Below are 14,231 nucleotides of genomic sequence, written 5' to 3'. Positions count from 1 at the left end.
GCAGATGGCAGAGAGATTGACTACTTTCGAGAAAAGTGCATGCTCAAAATAAAACATGAGTCTGCTTTTATATATAAATGATGAAAGTGGTCAGTTTTTGCTCTTCCAGGGAAACTTAAAGAGCCTTTGTTCATGCTATGCTTGTACGTTAATGCTAAGGGGGTCTTCTCTCCCCTTAACTTCAATAGAATTCAAGTAAAATTGTAAGGTGAGATTTTAAAAGCTTCGTGAACCGAGTCAGTTAATAATGCGAGGCAGTAGAGGCAGACCAAGCGAGGGAATTACAAAAGCGTGAGCTTTGTGTGCCAGAGAGAACGAAGAAGAAAAATCATGCGTACGCGTGTTTTCTGAAAATGCTTTCCGACACGCATTTTTGCCATCGGAAGGATTGAATTACCTCCAATAACGTTATCTTGGGCACCGCAGAATAATTAATGCCACTTGAAATGACATCGTGGGGAGCCGGTGATAGCATGGCCATTATTTCTGGGGGGTTTTTTTTATCTTCAGGATTCGTGCAACTTTTGATCAATTTGGCTGGTTTTCTGTTGTATAAGTCCCTAATGGCAACACAACTTCATCCTAAAATGTAATTTGAATTGGATTATCTCTCCGAGAGTTACCATCACCCCCCTGCTACAGACGGACACGGTTAATGAGAGTTAGAAATGAGGGGGACGTGCTTCGTTCTGCGGTGAGGCAGCTGCACGGAGTACAGACGGGCCCAGCGTATAGGCCTCACTCTAGATGTCAGAGCCAGAATCAATGTTCACAGCAGTCCCACGTGGCTGTGCCTCGGAGGGTGAATTCCAAGTCAAAGCGCTGAACTAACACCATGGAGATCCTGGGTTGAAGTCCAGGCAACTACCCATGATTGCAATCAAGTGTACAGTACCTGTGATAGCATGCGGAATCAGTGAGTGGAATCACACCGCCGAGAGGCAGATTGCAGAACAAGCACAAGCAAGGCACCCACGATGTTGACTGTTTTAAATCTAAATTGAAAACTCATTTCTTTAGAAATGTTTTATGTGTTTAGTGTGTTATCCTTCCTCCCCGCACCTACAGTTAGCACGATTGGCTACATACGGTACGAAAGAAGTCCAAAGAAGTACGAAAGAAGAAGTAAGTCAGCGGGCCAGGCCGGGAGGTCGTCGCAATTTGGAGCGATGGTTGAGACGGATGACAAGGATGGGTGGCAGCCAAAAGAGGAAACTTGAACGAGAGGACGTCCACCGGGGAGAGACGGAGCCGTGAGGTCGGCCCTCCTGCAGGCACTTGATGGGATCGTTACATTGCAGGACCGGGAAGGATGTCGGCAGCGTGGGGAGAGACCTTGATCCAGCAGTGGATGGACAACAGCTGGCGGCGATGATCCATAATTTCAACCGGGTTTTCAGGTGTAGCTAGGTCTTTGCCCGGATCAGCAATAACTGCACACACACACGCAATTAATGATAAATTAAGTATACATCCAACTGTCTTGAGTACTACGATTTGGGATTCAAATGGCATGTCATCAGAATTGTTAGGTAGATTTAAGTCTGTCTTGAAAACTCACCTCCTTAAACTACCCTTTACCCCCAAACTATGACTGTGGCGAAGCCAAAACTGTCAACCGCATCAGAGACGAGTTGCGCCATCCACGCACACACCCTGGCGGTATCGCTGCAATCCATACAGCATCGACTACCACCTTGTATTGGTTGAAGGACCTTAACATTCAACGATGACATCTATACAAACTGTTGCTGCCCCCCCCCCTCACCCATGCCATACGAAAGAGGAAGAACCCCCTAGTTTTGGCCGTTTACCCTGCTTCTGATTATTTCTTATTTTAATTACACGGCACATTTGGATCTACGAATGAAATGCACCTAGCAAAGGTTAATTTATATTATTATGTACATTGCAGGACACATGAGAATGTGCGGTGCCGCTAGTGTGGATAATAAGCATGCAGTGAATCACCCCACCCTGGCTACTCGACGCACTGTCAAAATTCAGGATCGGCATTCGATTCAACAACGGATTCTTCTTCTTTGGCTTCTTTGTGCCGCCTCAATTATATCGTTTCTCGTTTTAGTTTGCCTCGGTTGTAATAGTGACAAAAGTGCAATTTGTTACGCACGCAATATTTCAGGGGCATCGTGAACGACCGTGATTGTGATGCTCACAGCCAAGTTCAGTGTCACTGGAAAGCCAGTTGGGGCACGAAAGAGGTAGGGCCTTTGAGTGGCTCTTAACAGTCGGTGAAGATTGCTGCGAGTGTGCAGTGGGGTGGCGTTCCAGATACTGAGGAATGTAACAGTTCTGTTCGCTCCATTAACCTAAGTTTAACACCAGCATATTATCGCCTGATGCATTACCATGTGCATGAGCCAAGGCTTAACTTTATTACACTAATCGATGCATTGCTGCATGCCTAATGGACAAGAGGCAAATTAAAGAATCTCATAAATGGTTGTCTGATATCACCTTCAAGTGGGCATCATTTAACCTGCACTACAGCAAAGGTTCCAGATTGAAATTCCTTCGTTTCGTGACACGATGCCGAGTGAACGTTTTTAAACGTAATCGGATAAAAGACAAACAAAAATGACATTTGAGAAGGCACACACTGGTCCTTGACAGCGACAGCCACGACAGATGCAGAACAAGTTTCCGCAGAAGATGCGATAATGTGCAGGCACGCCACGACGAAGCTTGCAAGACGACTGCGTAACAATTTCGAACGCCTCCTCGGCAAAAACAAACCTTGGGCAATGGGCGCTAGGGCCTGTTAGCCAGGCCTTCCCTGAAAGTATGCGAGGCAGAGAGCAGCTGGTTCCTGTAGTCATAGATCCTCTGCCACTCGGCGCTGCTCCGCAAGTGGTCGTTGTTCTTCCTGGCTTCGTAGTGGAACTGAGGACCCCTCATCTCGTACCTGTCATTACATAAAAAAAAATACATTGAATACGCCCGATCCTGTCGAATGTACGTATGTTGGACTTCTTTCGTACCGTATGTAACCAACCGTGCTAACTGTAGGTGCGGGGAGGAAGGACAACACACTAAACACAAAAAGCATTTCTAAAGAAATAAGTTTTCAATTTAGATTTAAAAGTGCACCGTTTCAGTGGCTTCCTAATATCGGAAGAGTGTTCCAGACGGCTACAGAAGCGTATGTGAAAGCGTGCAGTGCAGTGACCGTTCTATGGTTGAAAGCTAATCAGCTTTGAGCCTGGTTAGTAGCTTGATGGGAGACCACCAGGGCTTGTCAGGTGTTGTAGGTACAAAGCTACAGCTCCATGGTTAATCTTTACCCGTAGCCATCACTCCTCCTAGCGATGCGTCCTGGCCACTTTCTTCAATGGTCAGCATTACGCCTGTATGTTGCATGTGTTCTCTAATCCGTGTATTCTTCTTCCTGTCATTGAAACTAATCCCATGCATGTACACTTGAGGTGTATAGCAAGTTTTAAATATATATGCGGAAATATGTGTGGGGTTGGGTTAAAAGCTCTTGATAAAGTACCAATCAGCCGAAGATAGTGAGCATTGTCTTATCAGAGTTTGCAGAGATGTCAGTGTGTCATTCAAATATCCCGGAGAGTCCCAAGACTCCCTTTCAGGGGGGACCTGCCTTGGAATGTTGGGTCAATTTATTTTTTTAAACCCAGGGTGTTCCGGTCAAGTTGACCGAAATTTCCCCGTTACCCGGGAATGAGCACATCATGCACTGGCTCGTTCACGAACCAACTTGCTGTACTTCCTTCCCCTGGCCAGATGGCAGGAAATTTCAGAAAATCTGCATGAAATAAACAAACCCTTGCTTCTCAAGCGGAGTATTACAGATACGGCCACCACGCCCGGCTATCAGTCTCATGAAATGCAATAAGTTCTCATCCTCTGGAAAAAAAATCCAAAGCCATTTAAGAGCACAACATTCGCCAAACAGTGGATTGCAATTGTGCTGCTACAGATATCGCATTATTGTCGACATGGAACTTCCATTCAGAACTCTCACAGCAAGTAGTTTGACACGAAATACTACATACAGACAACAAGGTTATTATACCGGGGATCCAGACATCAGCTCCACAACCTGAACTTTCCCAAAATTGACATCTGTGGCTTTGTCACTGCACCAAAAATAGACGCTAGTCAAAGCCTTAAGAGTTATTTTTGATTCCAACCTTTCCTTTGAGCCCCATATCTGTAATGTTACCAGGTTCTCTTTTTTATACAGCTCAGACACATTGCCACTCTCAGACTCCCCTTTGTCTCTCTCACCCGCTCCCCTCTTCTGAAGGCGAGAAGTTAATGCATTCTAGATTTGAAGTTTTCGTGACTGCAGGGATCCATACCCTTTGGTTCTTTCGGTAAACTCACGTAGGTATAAAGTATAAAATAGATTAAATCACGACGTTTCGATTGCAACACAAGCAATCGTCATCAGGTGTGAAAACTACAGCAAGATTTATTTTTTTCCCACTTCAGCTAAACATTTTCTTGCTGTAGTTTTCACAACTGATGATGATTGCTTGTGTTGCAATCGAAACGTCGTGATTCAATTTATTTTATATTTTATACCTACGTGACTTTACCGAAAGAACCAAAGAGTATTCTTGGTGCTTTCGGTAAAGTCACGTAGAAGGGAAATAATAAAATAATACAAATATAAAACAATAAAATTTCTCATGACGTTTGGACTGCAACACAAGCAATCATCATCAGGTGTGATTTTTTTTTTGCTGTAGATTTCACACCTGATGATGATTGCTTGTCTTGCAGTGGAAACGTCGTGATAATTTTTATTGTTTCATATTTATATTATTTTATTATTTCCCTTCTACGTGACTTTACCGAAAGAACCAAGAATATGAATCCCTGGAAGTCACGAAAGCTTTAAATCAAAATTTAACCAAAGAGTAGTGAATGCACTCTTTAACTTTACCTCAAGTTGATTACCGCGATGCTCTCTTTATCGGAATGTCTGCGAGAAGCATTGTCCCAACTGCAGCTTGTACAGAATGTCGCTACCCGGGTTTTTAACAACATCTTAGAAATCTGTCCACATTACTCCAACCCTGGCCTCGTCACACTGGCTCCTGTGTCGTTTTCGAGTAGATTTCAAGGTGTTGTGTTTAACTTTGAAACCACGAGATGGTCCCGCTCCCTCTCACCTGACTGAACTCCTGTCTCTTTATATCCCAAGCTGTTTACTCTGTTTAAGACTCTAGACTATTACCGTTCCCTTGGTTCACAACATACACTCAGGGTGATAAGAGCGTTTGCATTTCATCCTCCCAACCTATGGAACTCCTTACCGCCCACAGTAAGCGTTGACGATTCCACGATGATTTTAAATCGCGGCTGAAGACGTATCTGTTTAATGAGACTCTTGCTAACATATAATTTAGGAGCAATGAGGTGTTTTTTTTTATTTGATTATACATCATATTAGTCTGCTTTGATAGTCACTCCGTATTTAAGTGCGATCGTTGAAAGATGCTATCGACATGAAATGTTATTGTTGTACATGTTTAAGAAGACCTACTCTCTTACCCAACACTAGATGGCAGGGATATAACGATTCACCCACCTCGCAAGTCAAAGGATTTTAGCAATTCATTCGAAAAATGTATTCTTACAACCATATTTAGCAAGGATGTGTGTTCTGAGCTAAATTTGATCGTGCAAATTGTTCTTCAACTTACCGGTCAGCTGAAACAATAATTAGCGCATTAAACACTTTGTATGCGTGACAATTTAACTCGCTATTTTGGGTGGTGGAGGGTTTCACAGCAAGATATTTGGCCAGATGATTATGTGGCCTAACCTGGATTAAATTATAAATTATCATACATTTGCTTAAAGCATTAAGTGATCAAGTATCATATGCATGATATTACGCATGCATCGCAAGGATCAATTTTAATCAATTACTCAATGCACGATGACATTATACACCAGCTGAGTCGGTATCTATTTAACAATTTTTAATTTACCAGGTAAGGCCCACTGAGCTATGTAGCTCTTTTCATAAGCGACCTGGCCATCACAAATAACAGCTCAGCGAAGTAGCTTACCACGTGGAAATTTATAACAGCCAAATACTCTAAAAGCATGTCGACTCTAAATGTGGAGGGAAAACCAGGAGGACCCGGAAAGAAATCCCACGCGACCACGGGGAGAACATGCAAACTCCAATATACAGGCATCAGGGTCGGGATTGAACCCACGACCTCCTGTATACCAGGAGGAGGTAGTCAATCTTTTCTTGTTCAGAGATGTCTGCAGGTTTCAGGGTGGAACGCGCAAGCGGTTAGCGTTAATTTTATTTAGAGAGGCGTAGCGCTGCTGTTTTTAAAGACATTGTTCTGTACTCCCCTCAGAGAACTGTAGTGAATCGGCCACACTCTACGATAGCTGGCGTCACTCTGTGCCACACGCCCTCCCGCATGGCACTTCCGATTCCGTTCGGAATCGATTTTATTCCGTTTGGAATCGATTGCATTTCGATGACGTACACGTACATAAATCAAAACGGAATCAGAAGAAAACCCGATTACGGACACGTACGTCATCGGAAAAAGAATGGGTTAACATCTCGCCACCGCGGCTACACGGCAAGTGAGGTCTTTGTTATTTGGGCTGCATCTTCATTTCACACCTCGAGGCCTTTGTTTTGTTTATCGCGTCCACATGGGACCACACCTCATGGCACCGTGACTCTCACTGAGCGAGAGGCCACGGGGCGACACGCACCACTTAGGCCGGGGCCCACGCGTCCTCTCCAGTTCCAGCTTCCGCTTGAGCTCCAGCAGCAGATCCTCCTCCACCCGCAGACGCTGCCGGCGCAGGCGGTGCAGAGCCTCCCCGTACGGAGACGTGCCCCCCAAGTGGCCTCCCAGAGAACCAACAAACCTGGCGAGGGGGAGGGGGTAGCGGCAGGGACAGGGTTCGAGTCAGAGAAGTTTAACATAGGGCAAGGGGTTAACAATTATGAAATGGGTGAGAGCTATGGCTTGGGATCCATTAGATTCCGTGTTGAAGTTAGGGTTGGGGATGAAGTCGGGTTTTAAGCATAGGGATAGCATTAAGGGTTGTAGCTAGGGTCCCAGGATTCTCCATTTCCGTCTCTTTCCTTGTTATTGTGCGTATTTCTCTCCAGGTCTCTCGTTGTGCCTGTCTCTCTATGAGACTGTTTCTCTTCTTTCCTCTTTGTGTTTCTCTCCGTGCTTCTGCATTTGCTCCTCTTCACGTGTATATTTCCTCGTGTAACTCCATGTAACTCTGCGTGCGTCTCTATTGTATCTCTCTTGCTCTGCATGTTTCTTTCTGTCTCTATCCCTGTCCGGGTCTCTCTTCATGTGTCTTTGCCCATGTTTCTCTTTGCATCACTCTCCATGTCTTTCCGTGTCACTCTCTGTTTTTTCTTCGTATCTCTCGGTGTGTCTGTGTCTCTTCACGACTCTATTCATGTCTGTCTCTCTTTGTCTTTGTTTTTTCCTCTCTCCAGGTAGCGTGTCTCTTTACATCTCTCCAGGTTTCTCTCATCTCTGGTCGTGTCCGTGTGTGTTCCTATGGGAGCGGTAGTGTCGCGGTTTGCGTGCTGTGCTACAAACCCAGGGACCCGAGATCAATTCCCGCTCACGGCTAACATCACTGACGATTATCTGAACCGGTCCTGGGCCTCCCCTATGTCGACTAAGCCTCAAATGATTACCTGGTGTGGTGTGTAAACATCGCCACATGGAAACAAAGGCGGCTGGGCGTGGTGCTGACCACCCACCCCCCCGTGTGCCATGGCAGCCTTCATAGGTGCTCGCTAACCGCACTTGCCCCAACAGTCTTGTTAAGGCTATGAGAGGGATCTTTGTCTGTGTTCCTATGGCCACATCCATGCCTCTCTACCTGTGTCATCAACACAGGCCTCCACTCGGCGTTGCGGCATCTCTGCGAGTGGGACGCACCTTTCGCTCACGTCCAGCGCCGTGGGACCCCGAGAAGCGGGCCTTGGACTGTGCTCGGCGGAAAGCGACCGCAGGGACGACCGCAGGCCCCGCCAGGGCCGCCGGCCACGCTCGTCCTCCGACAGCCGTCCCTCCTCGTCACTCCTCCCCCTCGCTCCGCTCCTGCGCGCTGCACGCAAAAGGTGGGCGGAAGCTCGCTTGTCGCCGCAACGTTCGATTTAACGGGCGGAGCCACCGTCTACGGTATAACGGTGACGTAGCTTTCAAGTTTGCAGGTGGTGTAGCTGCACCGGGGCACACAGGACGGTGGGGCCCGGGTGTCGTGCTATGGAGATGAGGGGAAACTTGAGACACTGGTGAGACCCATGGCACTGCTTGCACCAGTGCCCATGCCAACCATGGATTTTTTTTTCCCTAGGTCCTCCGGTTTTCCCCTCCACATTTAGAATCATGCGTCTAGGTTATTTCGATAATTTTGCCATGGATTTCGACATGATGAGCCATTTCGTTGAGCTATCATTTGTGGCCAGGTCGCTTCTGAAAAATAAGCTAATAGTTCAGTGGGCCTTATCTCGTAGATAAAAAATATATCTGTATATATTTTTAAAGTGATTTTTTTTTCTTTGACTATAATTTTCACTACTGAACATCCATCAAAAAGAGCTTATTACCTCATCGGATTCCTCCAGTATGAATAAGTATTCTGATTCTGATTCAACCACACTACACCACTGATCCAAGCTCCATATAGGCGTTGTGACCACTGAGCACAATTGGAATAAAAAATGAGCAGACAAATCTTTTTGTAAATAAAAATGTCATGCAAATGACCGAGCGCTGCACACGCCAGCGAGTGTGACGTACACCGCAGCGGCGGCGGCGGCCGTGAGCTGAGGTCGGGTTTTGCCGAGCTAGGCCTCCACGCCGGCTTCGGCGACTGCGACCGCGAGCGGGCCATCCCGCTCCTCCGCGCGCCTCTCCCGTCCGCGACCCAGCGCTCGAGCGAGCGCGAGCGGCGAGCCCTCGCCACCTCCTCCAGCACCACCGTCGCCACCGTCCGCACGGGTGACCTGCCCCGCACGGGGATCGCCGGCGGCAGCAGCGAGGGCACGCCGACGACGTGCGGAGCGCCGATCTGCACCGGGAACGCCTCGCGGTGCAGCCCCAGGCCGGTAGTGGTGATGGTGGTTGCACTGCCGTCCAAGGAAAACCTGGAGCGGCGTCTCGGACTGAGAAACCAGGCGTCGCCACTGTCGTCTTCAAAAGCGCCCATGCCGGGCTCCGGATCCGGCAACAAGGACCACTGTCGGGTCTTGCGGGTTTCTCCAGCGGCCTTGTCCGAGGTGAAGTCGACATCCAGGCTAGAACGGAGGTCACTCACCTGGAGCTTCAAGTTGTGTAGGCTCAGCTCCAGCTCGTCCAGCGTGGGGCTGTCGCCGTGGCCATGCACTGCCGAGGAGCCTGCTGCATGAGGTTAGAGCAAGGGTCAGGACCTTTCAAAGAAGAAGAGCCATCTTGTTTTGTGTTTGTCTTGACCAAGATAGGTCGAGAGCCACATCACACGCAGAGCTACTTGTACACATTTACACAAATACAGCAGGTATACAGCAGATGACAAACATTCTAATTTCAATAAGCAAAATATGTGATGGAATAAATTGCATCTATTTAGTGTTTTTTCCCCCCGAGTTATTCTTTAACAATAGAGTTTTACTGTACATTATGTCGTCACCAAGACATTCCATAGTGACCCATTCCATGCCACATTTCATCAATTATCTTTACGGAAAATTTTGTTTAAGGTTTACGGGTTTTTTTTTTAACGGCTGCCCGCAAAGGGGCAGCCAAAGAGCTGCCACGGGGAAGTCAAAGAGCCACCACATGCGGCTCCTGGAGCCGAAGGTTGCCAACCCCTGGGTTAGAGTGATTGGGAAGGAGCACGCTGCTACACACACAAAGACAAACCTCCCCCGTATAGCTATTCAGAATTTTGGGGCAAGGTCTGGGCAAGTGCTGTTCAAAAGCACCGATTAAGGTTGTGACACAGCAAACAAGAGAGATGGTTGGTTGTGGGCTGCACAATGTTAGGTCAGCTTGGCCCCACCAGTGCTCATGTTTGCACACTGCACAAATGCTAATTTTTCAACTGACATGGGTTGAAGCGAGGGCACCTTGCACCAGTCCAGGTATCACTCAGCACCCATTTGAGTCGTGGTTATAATTCAAGCTCAGTTCACCGGTTTGTTAGCACAGCACAGTGGAAACACCGGTTGTATGTCAAAACTGGAAAACACAACCGGAAGTGCATATCTAAAATACAATTTGGCTCTCGAATGTCTGGATGCAACTGATATGTATATGGGACATACATATCACGGAAAGGAGGAGGCCTATACTTGTGTATTCATATTCCCCAATTTTATGAAAAATATCTCACGTGATTGTTTTTGTGCGGTTATCGGTGACCATCAACTCACTACACTTGCAAACTCAGTTTAATCAAAGGCAACTGCCTGGATTCAAATCCAGGATCTCAGCGGTGCAAACTCAAGGCTCTGATTTTTGTGCCACCCGGCCACTTCTCGTTATGATATATTTGTAAGCAGTCATACAAGAGAAGAGAGGAAGGTCTTGAGGCTGGACCTCAACATGGGTAAGACGAGAGTTGTATTAGATATGCACGTGTGATGTACAGCTCCTTGAGAAAGGCGCTTTTGCAAATGTAATTTATTCATGTTATTTGCTGTGTTGCATTTTATTTTATTGCATCGCATACCAGCAGTAGGCATACCTGGGACACTCTTTGGCCTCATGTTCCCAGCTGAGAAGCTCGGGCTCTGGCTGAGGAAAGAGGACGTTGAAGTCCTCTGAGAGTTGGTGAGGTAGTCACCTGGCTTGTCTCTAGCAGTGGCACAGGGGACGAAACTACAAGTCAGAGTGATAAGGAGCCAACATTCTTTGCTAAGCGCAGTAGCACTGAGGCAGTGTTTTATTTCAATTCAAAGGCGGGAGATAATTAAAAGTCGCTTTTTGAAGAAAAAACCCGGAGTGCAAAGTACGTAGTGGGCATCTAACGATGCACTGATTCATCGATGGCAATTCGTACACAAGCTGGCAATCGTGCACCGAACGTTGCCAGTGTGAACCAATTACTTAATATGTATGTAAAGCATATGCCAATGTTACATTTAGGGCAACAAAAAAACTGCATGGAGAAAATAAAAGAGAAATGATACGAACGAGATAACAAAATATAAGTTTAAAATAATGAATTTTTGAAGAATTTTTGCATGCTTACGAAGGTAACTAAAAACATATCTCAAATCAACACGTTTGAAAAATGTCTCAAAACAAATATAATCGAAAGGAAACGTTTACAAATCTACAACACAATCACTAAAATGTACAAAGTTCAATGCTTTAAGACCACAACTCACTATCAGCGGGTCGCAAGTTTAAATCCCTGTTGACTCAGCCGAGGCGAATGGGAATAGATGAGAAGTTAGGTATTAACAAATAACAATAAAAGCTAATGTCCTTTATTTGTTTAGATCAACCTCACTGAACGTCAAGACGAGTTTTCAGGAGGTTCTCACATTTGACATGTTTGTACAATTAATGTTTTAACGAAATAAAATACTGTAAGCAGGCACGAATGTCCCCTCCACTCATCCCATCAGCCGCACGGACCTTTTTCTTGGGGGTGCGTAGTTTGAGCAGCACAGATTAAAGACGAGCACGCAAACGCGGGGCCGGTTTCGACACTCCAGTGTCTCATCAGCAGTCAGCCTGCCTCGAATCATTGCTGGTGAATTGCCGATCTTCGTTACGCCACGGGGTCTCGGTTTCGATGCACATTTACAAAGTGATATTATTCATAATCAAGGTTTTTGGGTCAGATCGCGTTATTTATAAATGTGTCGTAACCCTCCACCACCCGACACGGCCAAACAGTAAAAAATGTGTCACGTTGACGAAGCGAACGATTATGCTGCGCCCAACTGCAATACACAACATAATAATGCTCTCGATTTAAAGCTTTCGTGACTGCAGGGATTCATCTTCTTGGTTCTTTCGGTAAAGTCACGTAAAGTCACGTAGAAGGGATATAATAAAATAATAAAAATAAAACATAATAAAATACAATTGTATTTTCTTATGTTTATTTTTATTATTAATATTATTATTTCGACACTCCAGTGTCTCATCATAATAAAACTATTACGTAATAAAATACAATTGTATTTCATTATGATTTTTTTATTTATTATTTCCCTTCTACGTGACTTTACCGAAAGAACCAAGAAGATCAATAATGATCGTCATTAGCATTGATTACGGCGGCCTATAGCATATCCGCAACGGCGCCACGCGATTCTTAATCTTTCATAAAGAGTTCATCCGCTCCGAACGTGTACGAGCTCGTAACTCTGTTCGCCAATTCTACACCAAAACCCCATCGATATCCGAAGATTAAAACAAAATACTTCGATCTGCAGGCACTTGCTGTTCGCGTTGCTAGGCAACAACTCGCGGGTTGCCTAGCAACCCCTCGGATGCCCCTCCTCCCCCTGACTTAAAATTTTACATTTTAAACAACTCGACGCTTTCCCGGCCGCGGCTGCTTAATCTTTCGTGATTTAAACAACAACAAAACAACGCGCCGTAAACAAACACAAAGTTGTGGGGGTGGGTGGTGGGAAGACCTGAGGGCGGCCTTGAATCCGTGCAGAACGAACGCCGAGCGTGATCCGCGAGCCGACATCTTTGGGACGCCGTCGTGGTTGCTATGGGAGACGAAGAGGTGGGGGGGAGATGGGAAAGGGGGGTGGCGCCGATTGGTCCTTAACGCGTCACGTGCGCCGGGCCCGCAATCGATTCCGAAATGTGTAATCGATGGTCGATTCTGGTGTTATCGAATGCGAATCGAATCGAGTGTTTCCGAGTGAGAAAGTAACCGTGCGGGTAAATAAATATTCTTAGGTTTTTTCGGTAAAGTCACGTAGGTAAAACATCAAAATTAATAAAAAATATAATAAAGATCACGACGTTTCGGAGGCAACACAAGTCGTGCAGGTAAAGTCACGTAAATAGGTTCAAATTAAGAAAAATAAACAACAAAAATCACAACACAAGTGATCGAAACGTCGTAGTTTTTTTTGTTTATTTTATTAATTTGAACCTATTTACGTGACTCTACCGAAAGACCCAAAGAATATGAATTCTTGCACTCACGAAAGCTTTAAGTCGAGATTTAGCCGTGCACGTTGCAACTTGCGTTGTGTTTTAAGTCGGGGCGCGTGTACGTAGATGTGTGTGGCCTTAGAAGGGAAACGGTGCAATGGACGATGTTTCGGGCAATGGGCCTTCTGCGTATATGCTCTACGTCCACACACACAGTACCCACACGGTGCACGCACACACAGTACACTCACAATGTTGTATCTATGTGTATGTAGCTGTCTGTGTTCATGTGTGTGTGCGTACTTGTATCTCTGTAGGTGGGGAGCGGTGGTGTAGCGGTTAGCGCGCTGCACCACGAACCCGGCGACCCGAGTTCGATTCACGCTCACGGCCACCACCAGTGACGAACAATCCCAACCTGTCCTGGGCCTCCCCTAGATCGACTCAGCCTCAAATTAGTACCTAGTGCGGTGTGTAAACATTGCCACGGGAGAGACAAAGGCGGCCGGGAGTGGTGCTGGCCCACCCACCCCCTCGTGAGTTGTGCCGACAGTCTGGCTATATTACTGGTAGGAACCTCCTGGTTACACCAGCCCACAGGGGATTATTGTGTCCGTCCGTCGTGCAGGGAGGGGCTGGGTGGGGAGGGTGGGGCTGGGTGGGGAGGGTGGGTGGGTGGGGAGGGTGGGGCTGGGTGGGGAGGGGAGGGGCTGGGTGGGGAGGGTGGGGCTGGGTGGGGGCTGGGTGGGGAGGGGCTGGTCACCCCGTGGTGCCCTTATAAAACTCAACGTTTAACCTACTCACGCCGGCTTGTGCCCGCCCTCACAGTCGGGCATATTTGCGGAATACACCACGCCGCCGTTGACCCTGGCCATTGACCGAGCAACCCAACGTTCCTACCAGCTCCCTCCGCAGGAATGTGTTACGGGGGGGTCTTTGCGTAGTGAAACACCGATCCTTAATGATGACATTACCTCGCGTGTGAAGGAATTGAGAGGCTGTGTGAACAAGGGACGTGGCCACCACGACGGGAGACTGCAGGGATGAAACCCCCGGGACTCGCGGTGCCGAGTGAGAGCGTTCACA

General features: G+C 46.8%; 1 protein-coding gene across 1 annotated transcript; it reads right to left on the bottom strand.

Moving 5' to 3' along the window:
- Positions 1 to 913: 913 nt before the first annotated feature.
- On the bottom strand, positions 914 to 13,554 carry LOC133352429 (uncharacterized). The gene is made up of 8 exons (XM_061568070.1): positions 13,449 to 13,554; positions 12,668 to 12,748; positions 10,753 to 10,862; positions 8,826 to 9,425; positions 7,962 to 8,130; positions 6,754 to 6,912; positions 2,758 to 2,926; positions 914 to 1,433 (listed from the first exon to the last, which is right to left on the bottom strand). The coding sequence occupies exons 2-7, from the start codon at positions 12,724 to 12,726 to the stop codon at positions 2,773 to 2,775; spliced, it is 1,251 nt and encodes a 416-aa protein (XP_061424054.1). The 5' UTR covers positions 12,727 to 12,748; positions 13,449 to 13,554; the 3' UTR covers positions 914 to 1,433; positions 2,758 to 2,772.
- Positions 13,555 to 14,231: the final 677 nt, after the last annotated feature.

Source organism: Lethenteron reissneri, chromosome 40 (assembly GCF_015708825.2).
Source record: "Lethenteron reissneri isolate LAM-NWPU_2019-01 chromosome 40, ASM1570882v1, whole genome shotgun sequence".
NCBI lineage: Eukaryota > Metazoa > Chordata > Hyperoartia > Petromyzontiformes > Petromyzontidae > Lethenteron > Lethenteron reissneri.
This window is presented reverse-complemented; position numbering and strand designations above follow the sequence as displayed.